At 37.4% G+C, this 18,257-nt stretch overlaps 1 protein-coding gene across 2 annotated transcripts in view; it reads right to left on the bottom strand.

The window, feature by feature from the left end:
* The window catches only part of TTC29 (tetratricopeptide repeat domain 29), a 132,900-nt gene that overhangs the window by 47,256 nt on the left and 67,387 nt on the right, over nt 1-18,257 (bottom strand). For both annotated transcript variants that reach the window (XM_068403848.1, XM_068403847.1), the window contains exons 8-10: nt 15,390-15,481; nt 8,704-8,827; nt 3,998-4,229 (exon numbers count right to left, since the gene is read on the bottom strand). In XM_068403848.1, coding sequence (XP_068259949.1) covers nt 3,998-4,229; nt 8,704-8,827; nt 15,390-15,481 — 448 coding nt within the window. The remainder of the gene's footprint in view (nt 1-3,997; nt 4,230-8,703; nt 8,828-15,389; nt 15,482-18,257) is intronic.

Raw genomic sequence — 18,257 nt, 5'->3', positions numbered from 1 at the left:
CACCTGGTTAATAGCTGGCCCAGCTTTAAACCGTGACAGTAATGTTAGAAGTTTCCCTGGAATTAGTGCACTTCAGAAAGAAGAGACACTAAAAAAGCAGTTTATCACATTCTGAAGCAGACTGTTCTACTGTTGGACACTATTACCAAAATGGCTCATAAATTACATGGCTGTGGTAAGTTACGGCAGAGAAATGTTAACAGAATTTGTTTAGTATGATCTTTGATCTCATATCTTACTTCTGACTTTACCACTCTTTAGGGATAATCCTTTTATTAATCAATGAGAAAGTCACACACAAGCTTAATCTAAAATGCACCTGGTGAGATCTCTGTTCTTCAACACGTTAACAGTTTTGTGCTAGCCCCATCTTTTACAGGAAAATGACTATAAAACATCCTAAAGAGCTTTCAAAAATGTGAATTGGTAGGTCGACAATTTAACTTTTTAGACAACAAAAAGGACACATTCACATTATGGAACGTACGATTCCATACAGCTACGAGGGGGAGATGAAGAAAGAAGGTTGAGGGACTACATATTTGGGAGTAAGAACAAAAGCTTATTGGATTGTATTTTCCAGTCTATAATTTTAGCTGGTGCATGCATTTTATATCACATTGAAGGCTGTTCAGGCGTGGAATGCTAGAAATAGTCCTGATCATGCTGAAGTTGATGGTACAAGATAATTCCATTGATCATAAGACTTCACAACTGATGATACGGGTAATACAATCATTTATGCTGTATTTGTAGCTATTATTAAAAAAAAAAAAACAAGAAAACAAACACAGAAAACCTACAGTAAAATGTGTCAATTTTGCAAAGTTCTCCAAATGAAAATCTAAATTGTGGTCAAAAGCACATAACATTTCTCAAGAAAACAACTGAAGTCTTTTTAGTAGGACGAAAACAATATATTTTAAGTCTACTCTTTAAGTGTTTAGATGATTTCAAGCATCCAAGGCGTCTTGCTGAGGCACAGCCTTGACAGATGCAATGCCCTGGACCAAGAGTTGCCAGACTCAGAGAAAACACAATTCCTGGTCAGCATTTCATGTAATCAATATCCAAAATCTGATCCAAAATTTTCCTGCCTTCAGCACCCTTAATTATTCTTCTCCCTTCTAGAAGGTGGCAAGTCAGGAGATTATTTATTGAAAGATCTGTGAAATATCTTCTCATCAGACAATGTTAGTCATACTGTGGGTTCCTTTTTAGGCTTTAACAGGGAGTCACAAGCCTTTTTGCATTCTGATTCTGCTGATAATTATTTTTTTATACGTTTGACTAAACATAAAAAAAATCAATAAAAACATATTTGTTCTTGCAGTGGCATCTCACATTGGCATAAATAACTCTTGTAAGTGAAGTCAGGTGACTGAGTCAAATGCAGCAGATAGAAACACATTCTCCTTGCATTTATAAACACTGTTTTCTGACAATCCCACCCCTTTTGTCCACAACAACTTTGGTCAAAACATCCATTTTATTAATAAATGTTGAGGTAAATTGAGTAATTAATGGTTGTTCCTGCCTGGTTATTGAAATGATTGATTTAGAAAATAAGCCTTGGTTGAAAGACATAAGGTATATGGCAGTACTTGAATTTAAATGTCATTCTTCCTCCACCAGCCTAAGTATTTCTTTTGCCTAAGAATACAGAAACTACCCTTAATCTTTTGTCACAGAAAAATTACTCAGTCAGAACAGCTTATTACCTTCCTTCTTCCTTTCATTAAATACCTCTGCAGATTAAGAACTACCATTGTATTTTGTCTTTAGCTGTTTTATCCTCAAAAAGGCTGAGAAAAATCTAGTAGATTATCAATGTTGAGCTGTTTGAAAGAGCTAGAAATACTCTTCTATTATCACAGTAGGAATTTCCAAAATGATGAGTTCATCATAAGATGCACATACATTCTGCTGGAAGGTAGGATAAAGGCTGTACCTGAAACTCAAAGCTGGTGAATCCTAATATTGAATTGGTGCCAGGTCATGTTTTGCCAGACAAAGATATTAAAAATGTAGTGCCAGTACTAACGAGAGATTTGGCACACAAAACATGAAGAATGTTACAGATTGTGCTGACAGTGTGACACTGTGTTTTCCTGGATGTAATCTGGGTATCATGGGAGTAAGCTTGGAGCACTAATGAGAAGAATGATACTGAACTGGAAGAGCTGCTAAATATGCAGTAGCCACAGGGTTCCTGGAGTTAACTGGAACTAAAATGAAAACTGTAATACCGAAAGTAACAGAGGGTAAACTAGGCAGAAATACTGAAGGAAGATAATCTCAGCAGGCAAAACTTGTTTCTGGTACCATGCTTGCCAGGACATAAAGGGCTTTCCTAATCATACTCTTTTTATCCCTGAAGTCCTGTTAAAGAGGACCATGAAGCTCAAGCTTAAACGGGCACATACCATTTCAGGATATAAATGAGTTTCACAACTGGCTGGAGAAAGCAATGTGTAAAAGTTGAACAGAAAACATCTTTAGGTGCAAGAAGTAAAATCCATGTTGAAGAGACAAAGATCATCCTGTCTCTTTGGGGCTCATGTTTTTTTGCTGTTGCCATTGTTGATTTTTGTTGGCCTCCTATTTACGTCAGCTACAGTTAATGATCCTCACATGAAATGAATATAAAATTGCTTGACATTGGATTCTTCTCTGACCATCTCTGTTGGAATTCTTGGCATCTGCACTATAGGTCTAGAAACTTACTATCCCTTGCCAGAGACATGCACCCAATTAACTCTGCCAGCCAACAAAATCTGTTTGTGAACGTGCTGAATATTCACTTATCGAGGCAAAAATCATAAATCTATACGGTCATTGAAAAAGAAACGCATTATCATCGAGAAAGAACTGCCCTGTTACCATCACTGGAACTCTAAACAGAGTGCTATCTAATCTGTTCTCTCTTCACCATGCCAATAAATATCCTCATTCCACAATTCTCAGTTGCTTCCAGTGTTGCCTCTGGTATCCTGGCTCCTGTTAAATCTCTAACATCTTCAATTACCAGGCTATTAACCACTTATTTTATATATAAAATTCACAATTGAAGTTATACTTAATTGTTTCAATTCTATGAAAGGGAACGGTACACATGAAAACAGCAGACAAGCAGTTCTTTGTCTTTGAGAGTATGATAACTGAGGGAATTTGGACACAGTAACTCTGAAGTTCCGTATTATGACTTTGCCTCAGCTGTCATTTATTTTCACTGTACTCCAGATTCACCCTCTCCACAGGAATGCAGAAAGGAAAGTTTTAAGGTGGAGTAGACTTGTCTCTCTTCCTTCCCCAGTACAATACAGTTTAATACTACCAATACTTGAAGATAATGCATAATTCACTGTCTTGTATTAACATATACTATGGGGGAAAAAAAGTGAAGAAAATTTAACCCATGAAGAAAGAGGTCTACTCCACACAAAGTCCTCCTCTGCTCTTTATCTGAGACAAGGAAGCACAGTGAAGAAATCACAGAGTTGCTTTTTTTTCCTTCCCCTCCAATGTCAAGTATAAGGATGCCAAAAATAAAACAGCGTGTTCTTCTGAATTCAGAACTATGTCCGCTATGTCAAGCAGAAATTACTTCTTACTTTTAGTAACAGGGAACTTATTTTTGGATGCACTTGAAAAACTGACTGCAAATGAAGATTATTATTATTTTTTAAAGATTAAAATAATGATATTTGACTAAACTAATACATCACTGTTTGCCCGTGACTGTGATGTTTTGGAAAAGAGCACTGAAAAAAGTTAGTTACCATTCATAGCAACTACTACTATCTGTTTCTCCTTGCTATGTTGTATTTAAACCTATTTAATTCAGCCTTTAGAATAAACACACAAAGGAGTAAATCTAACCTCCATTCAGTACAAGGATTAAACCCAGGAAATAATTTAATAAAGCTCTACAAGAAAAACGACTTAACTGTTGAGGACAATACAGCACTAATGTGTTTCATAACAAACGTCTTACCGACTGTAAGAGGGTCAGTGCACATGTCACTTCTGTTCTCCTTCCATGCCAGCAGGTACTTGAGGCTGATGGGATCTTCTGCTTCTATATGTCTGTTAAATGCCACCATCAGTTTATGAGCCTTCGCAATTCCACAATATGTCTTTGTTTCATCCATTAAGGGCAAATTATTTAAAGTTTTTGCTGCCTCAGAAGCCTGACTGAAATATTCAAAAGCTTCATTATAGTTCCCCTAGTAAAGAAGAGAAAAAAAGAAAATGCTTGTAAAAACTACTTGTAGTCACCTGTATTATACCTTGACATTAGAGCCTGCTCCTCTGGCACCTCAGAGATGTTGTAGCTGAGAAGCCGGCCCACAGAATGACTCATGGCATGGTATTAAGCAAATCACTCTCCCTTGCTGTTTCCTAACCTCTAAAATCCAGATAACAGACTGTTTTTTGGTTGTCTGTGTAGTGTTTTGAACATAGAAATCTAAGTATATCAATGCTAAGTACTAATACTGATTCCAGCCAGGCCATTTAGAAATTATCGCTATTGTTTCATTAAGTTTAACATCTCTGTGGGAGGAAAGGTCCTAATTTACTATTGTGATACTAAATTTTAGAAAAGAAATCTTAAAGATGGAAAAAAGAGGATAATGAAATGATGGACCAAAAGCACAGAAAAGAACAGAAATTAAAACCTACAGATTTACGAGAGAAGAGGTATACCAAAAAACAGGGATATTCCTAATCAGAAAAAGAGAAACAGTAGGAGAAATATAAGCCAGCTGTTGCTAAATAGAAAATTCAAATAATTTATGTCTTTATCCTGCAAAATACAGAAATCTAACATTCATGAATCCAGTAAAAAGGATTATAAACTACAGTAGATAATATATTAAGAGGAATTTTAAAAAAGTGTAACAAGAACAATTTTTTATGTGAGATATGGAAAGAAAACGCCTCAACTTCTTGACCAAAAAGAATTAAAGAGAAAAAGAGAAAACTAGGGAAAATTGTGATAGGCTGATGGATATTGCTGAAAAGCTAAAATATTTCTTCATCTTTTTCATATTTCTTCTTTGCTATGAGGAGATGGAGTCAAACGAAAAGTTGCAGGAGCAAGCTTCTAATTTAAAAAGTAGCATACCAGCAGACCTAAACAGAGCATAAATAAAAGATTTAAAGAAATCTACAGACAAAGAGATCAAATTGCTGGGAAATAAATGACAACTCTCATTAAAACTAGGCAGTACAATCCAGGCTTGAAAGGTAGTACATTTTGTGTTGGCATTATACGTGGCAGTGTGCAATAACTTTATGCCATAGTATCAGTATTGTCTAATGTTTAATTATTATAGAAAAAGAATCAGACGACAATTTTGCCAAGACTGTTGAAAAAGGTAAAAAAAGGAAGGTTTTTGCATGGCTTTGAGGAATTTCAAAGGGACCTAATAATACTACTCGAGTGGTTATATGATAGCAAATGAAACCAGTTCTTTAGAAAATGAGAGGTAATTCATACTGGCTGGACTATTTATAGCTTTTAGTGGGTTCTATTTAACTCAGGCTCAGGAAGGTGGCCTTGAAATAACATGGACGGCTCTGCAGTGGCTTCTCCTAAATGCAAAACAGCTCTAATATCTAGTAAGGTCAAATAAAATATTAGGATGCATCAAGAATGCAGTGGAGAAAGCTAGAGTAGATAGCCTCCTCTTAACGGATCATTCATGGTGACAATCTTGATCATAAGCCTACTATGAAGAAAGTTGGACATCCTTGTGGAAAAAAAAAATCAACAAAGAAGATAAGGCAAAAAAGGGAGCAAGTAATTATGGAACTGTTCATCCTTTACCTTACTCTGAAGGAATTAGTTCTGGCTGTTGTTCTGCCACTTCTTGTGGCAGTTTCTGTATGTCTATCATTAACACTAATTACAGCCTGCCCGCTCCCTGGAAGACACCTTCCAGTTCTTCCATTGGTGTGGAATTCTGCTGCTCTGATGGCACAAACTTTCTGACTGAAAACATTTTCCCAGTTGTCTTATCCTTTCACTCTCAGCTTGATTTAGCAAGATTGAAATTCCCTTCTGCATAGAGTATAGAGACCAGGAGGAGAGACTCCAATTGATACCTGTTTCACTTGATATCACTTTTTGGGATCAAAATTTGTGTGACTGCTAAAATGTGCCTGTAATTAAAAAAGGAGAAAAAAGTAATAGAAATTCAAGTAGCCTTTAGGCGTTGTTTAACACACTAAGAGAGCAGAGTTAGGCCTATGAGGACACAGCAATGAATAAAGAACAATAAGCAGTAGGAAAATAGATAAAAAGCAGATACATCTACCTACCATACGCATGAGAACTATAATACATTGTGATGCAACTAGTGAGAGGAATGCAGCAAACCAGACTAAGAAACTTGAGAAAAGTGAAATGAGAAACGAGTGTGTCATGCTAACTCCATCAGAGTTTGTATAAGAAGTAAGCAACCTGCTTAACAAACTGGGTGAAATTAGACCTAATACTTGCGCATAACACAAACCCAGGCATTTTAGGAAACAAGAAACATATGGGTAAAACAGTCATGACTAGAGAGCAGGAGCTGAGTGTACAGCATTAAAGAAAGACAGTGATGGTGATGGAACAGTGAGATGACAGAACTGTAAAGATACAGCAACAGCGTGGACAGAGCAAAGTGAATTTGGTCAAAGTCACTTTGGGAAGAACAGTAAAAGTTATATCCCTGGTTTACTAAAGGTCCCCAGGGATGGATCTGGATATAAATAGAGATATCTTTAATTGAACGAGAAGGACAGTAGTATGGCAAATTGTATCACCGGGGGAAGTACAGAGTTGACTAAAAATACCCTAATAATCACTTAACTTAGAGAATATCAGTGATGACAGCTGACACCAAGCAGGCAGTGATCCAAGAAAGGAAATGTTAATTTAGACTCAGTTTTAGTAAACATTGCTGACCTTGCAGAAAAAATGGTATAGAAAGCAGGGAACTGTAAAACTTTTAAGAGATTTTTTTTTTGTACATTTAAACTACATATTTTATGTAAGTTAATAAGATTAAGTCACTACATTTCTTCCCTTCTACACCACTACCCCACGTCAAGGCAGCAAATTCCAAACTGAGAAAGAGAATTTAGAGAATAACCAAAAAGAGATTAATTCTTAAAATATCACTTCTGATAGAATTATTAGCAATGGTGGCAGAAACAGTGAAATAGAAAAGTAGTTAAACAGAACATCACCCTACTTTCTTCTAAGTTTCAAATAAATTTTAAAGTTACTTCAGCAACTTCTCAGGGACTTTAAAACTTAGTTTTCAAGGGGAAATTCAGCCTTTGTGCTAAGAACGTGTAAATAGAAGGCTCTTAGGCTAATTTAGAGGTTACAGAGTAAGAAATTTTTCTACTGCTTATGAAACAAAAACGGGCCACCAGCTTTGGTAGTGGGAGTTTCCTGTGTGATATGGTCTAGGCAATCCTGCCCCGGCAGGGGGATTGGACTAGATGATCTTTCGAGGTCTCTTCCAATCCCTAACATTCTGTGATTCTGTGATTCTGTGTGAGTTCTCTGTAAGAGGAATCCAGGAAAAAAAAAAGGCATTTGGAGGCAGTGTAAGTGAAAAAGGGCAAGTAGGCTGTTCAATACATTACACATAGAAAAGAAATTCTGACAAAAAAACAGGCAACAGAAGCTAGAAAGGGTGATTTAGAAAGGGTATTTCTATTTTGTCTTCATAGTGAAAGTGTTTCCTAATTTCCACATTGTCCAGTCTGCAGAACGATTTCTTTTTATTACTTATTGTATGTAAATAATTTCATGTAGCATTTCATCTCTAAAATAGGTGTTAAAGGGCTCAACATGCATCTTTCACTTCTGCAGTAATGTTTTTAACCTCTCTGATTTCAAAAACCAAGTGCTACTGCAGTGTAAGCACGGAAACCACTACCCAGACAGGCAGCCAACGAAACTGCTGCCTTTGCAGGGTCCACCCCAGAGGAACAATACAGAGAACTGGCACATGGGTCAGAAAGAAGCACCTCAAAAGACCTTGGAAACTATGATAAAGGGAATTTCTTAGTTATCTCTAGCTTAATATTGTCCATCACTGCCTATCTATTGATTTAAACAGGCCAAATCAAAGCCATCAGGCTGGATGGAGGCATACAGAAGAGAAAGCCCTACCACTACCAACACAGACCTTTGCCAAACTATTTGCTGCTAGCACCGATTTCATAGATTTGGCTGAGAGAATCTAGAGAAGAACTGAAGCTAAGACTAAAAACTGGTTATTAGTATGCAATATAGTATACATTCATTTTAAAAAGCATGAATTTCAATGTATAGTACAATAAAATTTCTTTTGTGTTAACTGATGACTCTTTATGGGCATATGCGGCCCCAACGGTGATTTGGACGCAGATTTTTCACAGCACCAAAAGTTTGTCATGATCTGAATTTGGAGTTTTAATTCACCCATTCTAGAACAAAACCCTATGTGTTAAATATGGTGTGAAATTTTCACCTTTCCCAAAAACTTAAGGCACACTTTATTCAGTCACACAGTATCTTATCCTTGGGAACTCTTGTAAGATAAAATACCTGGATCAAATTCTTCTGAGTCATCTTATATACAAAAACAGATTTTTACCACAAATTAAACCCAATTGTTTGACATCATTACTGCAACCAGTACTACTTACTCTTTCATTGTAAATATTCCCAAGCAATACAGAGGCATCCACCAGGCTTTGGCTTAGATGAGGGTTCTCAGCAGCCTTCAAAAACTCTTCCAAGTGCTTTATAGTTTCAGCAGCTTTTCCCTGACTGAAGAAAAGGACAGGGACAAAATTAAATATTCACTCAGATGGCTTCTCCAAACACTGAAGATCTATCCCCCTCTTCTGAACTAACTTCACTTTGTGATGACTCATCCATGACTGGACTTTATTTCCAAGACAGTTGTCTGGGCACTACCTGTGCTGAGACCAATGAGACTAGTCCACACAGAACCTCTGAGGACAGAACTGGACACTTTGAGTGAAATAAAAATTTTTCTTCAGAATATTGTGCCATATTTTCAGGCCAAGAATGAAAACGCAGGTGTTAATTTTACAGGGGTTTTGGAGTTTCCATTATTTTAATATTTTTTCTGCTGAACAGCTGATAACATTTTCAATGCAGCTGGACCTCACATCCTGACAAAATAGGGGAAGGAAGTAAGAAGGCTAGTTTTTCAGTAAGACTTTTTGTGCTCCTGTCATTCAGAGCTGCCATTTCTTGCTCTAGAACTCTGGTGGGGCAGCAGCAGGTCCATAATGGCGCTGTCTCTTGGTTCTGGGGATGACAGCCTTTCCCTGAGTGTAATGCTGCACTTTGGCTGGGTGGATCAAAGGTTACTGGAGTCACACAGGCAAACCTATAAACTGTGTATTGCAGGTGTCACCCCCAAATCCCAGTGAGATCAGAGCAACCTGAGGTCACAGCTGAATCTAAATTGAAAATTGGCTAATGTACTTTGACAATAACATTTGCAGATTTCCTTTTTTTAATAAAGCTAGTCATATTAACAATATAAGATCTCTGCAGTATGATTACAAGATATAAGATAGACATCTGGGTTTGCTTGTGAGTAAGACTCTGCACTCTTTTTCCCTTTAAGGCTGAAGTGTTACTGCAGCTGACCTCAATATTAGCCATGAACTTGAGTCGCTAATGTAGGAGTGTAGCATGTCAAGCCACCAAGCAAGACAGAAAATCTAGTCTTAATTAAGAAACTCACAGAAATAGAAGTTCCTGGAAGTGATAAAGAATTGTGATTTATTTTCTCACCATTTTAAAACACATTCAAGTTATATTTCTGCAGCAAATGACTGACTGGGGTTTATTTACATTATGGTTTTTTATTATAAACTATATTAGGGATATGTGTTTTCAAAATTTGGAAGAAGTCTGCAATTCCCTGTCTTATGATATCAGAGTAATTGTAACAGGGTAGTGCCTGCTACGGAATGGGAAACACAGCAAAGCATGGCTGCAAATTTACAATATTGCAGTGATTATCTCTATGTGACTGAGATGAGCTAGTTTCCTACAAAAGGATGCTAAAACACTTCAAACTAACGTGCTTGAAATATTCATCTATATGCTACTGTAAAGCTTACTTGTCACTAAGCAGAGCTGGATTTACTAAAGCTTCGTAATTTAAGTATTTTAATATCATAAGAATATTAAATATACTGTACTGTAAACATTTGCCAGATGTCAAAAGGCTTCTAAATTTTAGAATTATAAACATATTTTTTTAAGCCTACTTTTTTCCTAAGAAGAGAAAATGAAATGTTTCCCCACAGAAATACAGCATATGATTTATATAAGTTAAAGGACAAGGTTAAAGTGTTAGACAAATATTAATTCCAGTTTTTCTAGTTTTCTATATGCAGTGCACAGGTGCAACTTGAAGAGCATATTATATGGTATAATCACAAAATCCATTCAACCAGACCTTTGAGAGTTAAAAACATATATTCTGAGGAAAAGGACTCCTCGGTCCAAGGAATGAGAATGAAACAGTTCAGAATATTTGTGTATCAAGGTGATTCCAGTTTCCAATTGGGAAAACAGGACTGTTAACACCCACATCCCCTGACAACTGTCCAATTATGTATATCACACTTGGCCTACTGTTTGCAGTAGAAGTAATCAATAAAGGATGTGGTTGAGTGAACATAGATTTTGGTTGAACCAATGCATGAAAACTTAATCATTTACTCAGAGTGGAGAAATCAAATAGAGCAGAGATGAAACAGCCACTAAGGGGTTTGTTGATTGTGCCACCAAGTTTGTGGGCTAGAGGCTGAAAGTAATAAAGCAAATGGAATCAGTGACAGGAGAAAATGTAAAAAGGTTTTCTTAATTTCATGAATTAATAGAAATGTTTTGATATATTTTTGGCCATTTTTTATATTTCACATAAAAACCTATGCTCCATGTATAGAAAATATGAAAATTGCTAGGGCATATAACTTCTTTCAAGCAAACAGAAATCAATTTGATACATATCAGAAAGACATTTCTCACTGTTAGAACTTCACCTACACCAACTAGCAATTGGTTGGTACAGTTTAACAACTCTTCAAAGGAAGTACTTTTAAAAGCACCACAGCTTGAGATATTTAAAGTATGTTATAAGGATTACTGGAACACTTTATCCTGCACAAGTCCTGATAACATGATAAACAGGTCTTTCCTACTCAAAGGGCTAATATTTTATAGTTCCTTCAAAAATCTACATGTTATTTTATACAGCCATATACTTTCTATCTCCTTAGACATCACCTTCCTAAATGCATAAAATGTAATTTCCTAAAGATATAGTCATTCATGATCCCACAGAACAGTTATGATGACTTCAGCAGAAGAGATTACATATCTACAGCAACTCATTTTCCAGTTTCATGCTAAAATGCCCTATGAGATTTTTACCCCTATTAGACTTTTATGAAAATATGCACCTTTTATAGGATTGCTCATGTGATTGAATTGGATGTATAAATCATGTGTCCACAAGAAGTCATTACCATGGTGGACACTGGCAGAATAAGTCAAGAACATGATGCTATTATGTCAGATTTTTCCCTGGAAAATGACATGCCTAAATGCACCTGATAGAGAATTTCAGTTTCCCATGTTCTGTGGAAACATCTGCAGCAAAGATTTAACAAAAAATTTGAAAGCCATAGACAAATTCTGAGCAATTTGGGAGGGCTCAGCCAGTTTCTCCAACCTGTCACAAAGCAATCAGTGCAAATTCTCACAGACATTATGGTTATAATTCATTATTTTAGGGAAACAGCCATCTTTTCTTTGTAAAGACATTATCTATCAAACTTTAAATGATTTACACAAGTCTAGCCTAGATTAGGTAAAAATACAAGTAAAGAAAATGTAATCAAGCTGAGTATGGAGATTCTGTCACCAACAGAATTCATGCATCTATCCAATATTTTCTGAACAGGCTTGCAGAAACTTACTTGTTTGCTATACATCACACAAGCAAATATCCAAAGTTTGGTGTTAGAGTAAACAGAAACTTACAATGTTTTTTTTTAATGTCTCTCTTTACATTGGCTTTTCGAACAATTTTTCTATGCCTTTTCCTCCTCCAAGGAAGAACCAGTAGAGCTGGACTAGCATGATTTTGTTCATGAAAAATTCTATTATTGAATTTTGAAAAGTAGGTTTGTCTGAAATATCCATCATACTGGGTTACAGAAAGTGTTCTATCAGAGAGCATTACATGGCAAAAGGGAACTTATCTAGGACTGCTTAAGACAAAGATCACAGAATCACAGTATAGTTAAGGTTGGAAGGGATCTCGGGAGATAGTCTCCATCTGCCTTGCTCAGAGCAACTAGAGGAGGCCTGTGTCCAGTGGAGTTTTGAGTGACTTGAAGGATGGAGACTCCACAACCTGTTCCAGCATTCACCCTCACAGTAATTTTTTTTCTTCTTCTCGTGTTTGAACGGAATCTCATCTATTTCAGTGTGTGCCCATTGCCTCTTGTCCCGTCACTGAGAATCACTGAGAAGAGCCTGGCTCCCTCCTCTTTACTGCTGCCTAAGAGGTACTGATAAGACTCCCCCTGAGCCTTCTCTTCTGTTGTCTGAACAGTCCCAGCTCCCTGAGCCTCAGGTTGGTGAAGCCCGATTTCTCTGTCTTAAATCCAGTCACTCTCTTGTCTTTAACATGTTTGGAAATTCCTTCCGGGATTATTCACTCCACCACCTACTCAGAGGTTGAGGCAAGGGTGACTAGCCTGAAGTCTCCTGGATCCCCTGTCTTGAAGAAAGAAGTGGCATCTGCAATCTTGCAGCCCTCAGGAACTTTCCCAAGTTGCCACAACCTTTCATAGATAATTGAAAGCAACCTGGCTTTGGCCAGCTCCCTCAACACCCACTTCAAATGTTGCTTATGCTATTTTCTCATGACTTTACGGTCAACTCAGCTATTTTTGCTGCTTGTGATATAGTAAGAGTAATAATGGAATTTATCCATTTCTACTTAAAATAATGAATAAATGGATTTTATGGAATGGTGCCTCCCCATCTGTGAGACCTCCTTACAAAATTGCCCCATGAAGACAATGGATGAAAACTTCCCAAGCCTCTATGACCCTCAGTCATAGAGTTGAAGCATTCAAGAAGACTTAAGGCCCACATACACAAACAGATTTATACATCTTATCTGAGACTTTTAAAAAAGTCTTTAAAGTTTTGGAGCATAAATCTGGAACTGTGATCCTTTGAATTTTTGGTCAACTGAATGTCAGAAATCAGTTCTGATTCAACTCTAGTTGCCATTACTGAAACATGGTGGGACCAATCCCATGACTGGAGTGCAGCTATCGATGGCTACAGGCTGTTCAGAAGGGACAGGTGAGGAAGGAGAGGTGGAGAGGTTGCCCTCTACATAAAGGAATGGATAGAGTGTGAAGAGCTGTCTCTCAAGAAGAGCCATGAGCAGGTTGAAAGCTTATGGGTAAGAATTAGAGACTGAGGCAACAAAGGGAACCTTGCGGTTGGTGCCTACTACAGGCCGCCCGATCAAGGGGAGCCTATTGATGAAGCCTTCTTACTCCAGCTACAGGAAGCATCACACTCACAGGGTCTCATCCTGCTGGGGCACTTCAACGTCCCCGACATCTGCTGGAAAAGTAGCACGGGTGAGCTGTAGGCAATCCAGGAGACTCCTGGAATGCATTGAGCATAACTTCTTAAGCCAAGTAACAGACAGCCCTACCAGAGGGGATACGATACTGGACCTGATGGTCACCAGTGCAAGTGAGCTAATTGGTGATGTCAAGATTGGAGGCAGCCTGAGCTGCAGTGATCATGCACTGGTGGAGTTCACAGTCCTGAGGGATATGGGTCAGATGAAGAGTAAAGTCAGGACCCTGCATTTTAGGAAAGCAAATTTCCAGCTGTTCAAAGGAGTTAGTCAATAGGACCCCCTGGGAAACTGCCCCAGAAGGTGTGGAGTACAGATTTGACACAGAAGAAAATCACTAGCCATTCCTTCTTTAGCTCTGCTTTTAAGAAAATAATTTGTATTGGCATGGTCTTTCAGATGAAGGGTTTAAAAACCTGACTTCAGAAGGATCTCCAAATCTGTAACTTCTGAGTAAATAAATGTACGTGCTCTCATTCCAGAATACCTAAATCACAGAGAGAGGAAATTAATATACACAGTTTTCTAGGAATGTCCTCTTGGCTATCTTAGGACACCCTCTACCTGGACTGCTGCTTTTTTACGAATACAAGGAACCCATGAATGCTCCTGAGAGCTCAGACACCTTTGCACTCATTGCAAAGTCACTCATTGTAAGAGCTGGTGTCCCAGCAACTAAATCTTTCTCAGGCTTAAGACAGTTTGGAAAACAGGACCTGGTATTCTAAGCCTGTTCTGTGGCTTTTTGAACATTTTATCCCGTGTGCTTATTTAGGATGCTCAGAATGTGAATAGCCATGAATTATGTATCAGAGAGCTGAAGAGAACTGTGATTGTGGCTCATCTCTATATGCTCTGAAAGGTCAAGAGGCAAAGCAGCTAACTCAAACAGGAGAATTTGCTGCGCCCACTGAAATAAACCCGGTGACAAGTCCTTTTCCATAAACAATTTGCCAACCTCTATCATGCATTATATGCACTGAAGTCCCCAAATGTAAGGGAATCAAGGATAAGCTGCAACCTTCACTTTAATCTCTTCCTACTTCACATGATAATTGTATTGGACTACTTTATGTCAAAATTATTTGTGTAAGAAGTTGAAGTAGTTTCAAACTAATTCACCTGGAAGAAGATTTTAATGCCAGATGCTGAAACAAAAACATTGAAGACAAGCATCTTATCTGCAACAAATTTATATCTGGCTATACATGCACAAATCAGAAATGCCTCCACGGAAGAAGTGAGTGCAATAAATGGAAACTTACTGTTCAGAAAATATTACACTGAGACACCTACTGAAGCTTGCCACATTCTCCAAGGTTTTCTGTCTTTTTTAACCTGGAAAATATGCCTGGATTTCTATTTTCCAGTAAGGTCCCTCCCAAACTTGTGGGGAAAAAAAAAACAAACTAAAAAAGCCCCTAAAATGTGGGAAAAAAATGACGTTATAGTTTACAGGTATAGAAAAGCTTGGATCATACACTTTAAAAATGTGTACCAATTTAAAATAACTTTCGATGAAAGGGTCACTTACTGCAAGAAGGGCACTGCTTAAAATTTAAGCAGTCAGTAATGGGAAGCGACAGACCTCTAACAATTTAAGTCTTTCACAGTTGAATGAATCTGCGCTGACAGCCAGACAAGGATGCGCTAACCTACCTTACCAGGATCTTGGCTATAGCTGCATACGCTCTGCCTAGGCCAGCAGAATCACAAAGTGCTGTGAAGATTTTTACAGAGGTGTTCAAAATCTGTGAAACAGGAAAATAAAACCCAATAAATACCATGCTAAGAATTTCCACCTTTTTTTTTTCAGTCTCTGTGTCCATATGAAACACAAAACTAAAATTTTCCCACCTGCACATTTCTTCTTTAATTAGCTGTAATGGAACTAGGTTTTTGATCATTACTTACAGTTGTTTGAAACTACTCAATAATTACAAATTTAAAAGCTACAACTTGCATTTAAATCCCTGTATTTTGGCACTTTGCAAAAACCAAAGACATATTGCCTGATTCGCAATATAAATTTCCTTATCCATAATTTAAAAGATTTTAAGAGGCTGAGCTTTTATGAATTTCTGTTAATCAGTACCTTAAGATGGTATCCTTTGCATTCATAGTGATTTAGAAAGATATGCTGATATACAACTTAATATTATTTTTCTTTCTTTAAACTGCCACCATGACAACTTTTCTTAGTACAATTCAGATGCTCAAAAAGTGCATAAATTATAGGTTAGACATTTAAACTATGTTGGATCAAAATCCTGTAGATAATTTTGTTATTTTTGTGACTAATTATTCATGCACACAAGTAATTTGCTAACATTCATTTGGAATGTACTCTATTATCATGATCCCTCCCATAACTGAAGGCTTACAGCTGCTGCATAAAAACATATGATCTTAATTTAATTTAACACTGACATCACCCATATTGCATAATTTCTCTTTTCATCTTTTTTTTTTTTCAATGGTGATGATGGGAGAGTGCATACAAAATTAAATCCTCTTCTTTCCTCCCTTCTCTTTGTTGCTTGACCCAACCTATTACACACATGAGAAAACAGGAAATCTCCAAAGACTATCTATGGAAATCCTTTTTGCACATTTCCAAGAAAGGAGTAGTGAATGTCATTTACCAGCTCTAAAGGGGGATGGGAGATGCCCAGGGACATACGACGGTATCCTGCATGCCCCAAGATGCCTATTTATACTGTGGTAAAAGACAGGGCATTTTCTATTACGACTGCATCCCCTGCCATTGCCAAAGTGCATGGTTCAAAAGAAGACAACTTATGTTTGCTAATTGGATGTCACCATTTCTATCACTGTTTCCACTACTCAGATTTCCTAGTTCTTGAAGGAGTTTTACTACATGCAGGAGTATCCCTGGACAAGGCTCTTATTTTTTTAGTTATATAAGCTCTGTGTGCACAAAAAGTAGCATTTATCGATGTGCACTGCACTATTTATCATCCCTCAAGTACTTTCTTATTAGTTATGTTCTCATGTATGTCAGCACTGCATCCTATACTTGAAGGTCATTGTCAATTGAGTTACCAATGCATAAGATATGACAAAAAGAGAGTGCAGGCACCTCAGTTAGGAACTTGTCACATCAGTTCAGAACCCGCCCTAAACTGAACACATACTCAAAATTGTCAAGACCTGCAGTGGATCCTTCTGATAATCCAGGCTGGTTACAGAAACGCATGCAAGTGTCCAAGAAACAGTTCTTGGTTTTGCATTTAACTCAAGGGGACCTACAACATTTATTCTAACAATCATGCCCATATCAGAAAGCCTGCCATAAGAGTGTCAGAAGGTTTCAAAAATTTTATGTACTGGACCGAAAATCACTCTTACTTTAAACTGGCCTCTGCAATATTAAACTAGGACACAGGGCCTCTAGTGGTTACTGTCTAGCACAGAAAGGTCACTTAGGCACCTAAGGCTTAGGCTGCTGTACTTTTTTTCTATCAAAGATATCACAAAGCCTAAAAAGTACAGATAAAACCCAAGAAAAACCATAGCCAAAGTAAAAAGTTGGTTCACTGCATCTCTGCAATAGCTGCTAGAAAGAAGTAAGTAAGTAAATAAATAAAGCCACTCATTCATATTGATAAAAAGTGCTCATTTTGGTCCTAGGTTACTATTACTCTACACAAATCAGCTGTTTCATTCTAAATAAACATGAAATAATGTTAATTAAGTCATCTATGTGAAAGGGAGGAAACCTTGATAAATTACAATAGAAAATATAGTCTTTATGTCTGTATTTCAAATAACTCCTCCAGCTTCAGATACTATGTAGGGACACATTCTTGATGGAAAGGAGCTGTATGCTACAATGGCCCAATATCCATTTATGTGAAGGAAGTGAAGAGGGGTCTCCTCACCTATGGTGCATGCCTTACCTTCAACATTCAGGATAGAAAAAGAAGAGGAGGTAGGGCAGGATAAAATGCTGGATTAACATATAAGCATTAGAGAGGATTCCACCCAAAGTCTCTTGCAATTACAGCACACTTTTAGTTTTCATTTAAAATTAAAAATTATAAAGCTTGCGTGCTGGCAAATCAAGCAGAATCGACACAGCGATGTCTGCCAGAATCTGTAAGGAGCCTGAAAACAATAAATGGACATGAAAACTTTTCTGTTTATTTCCATGGGATATGAACAACCAGTCCATTTAACCGGGTTCCTATGAATACCACCTAAGAGAAGACATGCATGTGGCAAGAGAGTATTGAGTGGCCATGGCTGGGCCAGTTATCTATTAGCTCTCTGACAGGTAGATAAATATTTGGAACAGATATCATTTCATCTAATGGAATTTATAGGCTCCCATGAAAGTTTTTGTACCTTTAGACAGGAGTACAGCCAGAAACGGGTCTCATATATATTTTGGCCATTCTGTGCAGAGGACAGCGACATCCAAGGAAGACGTAGAACATGTCAATAATTAATGCTAAAAACTCCTACACAAATGTGCAGTTTTGCTGCATTTATGGTCTTAAA

This window comes from Nyctibius grandis, chromosome 6, assembly GCF_013368605.1.
Source record: "Nyctibius grandis isolate bNycGra1 chromosome 6, bNycGra1.pri, whole genome shotgun sequence".
NCBI classification, from domain to species: Eukaryota; Metazoa; Chordata; class Aves; order Nyctibiiformes; family Nyctibiidae; genus Nyctibius; species Nyctibius grandis.
This window is presented reverse-complemented; position numbering and strand designations above follow the sequence as displayed.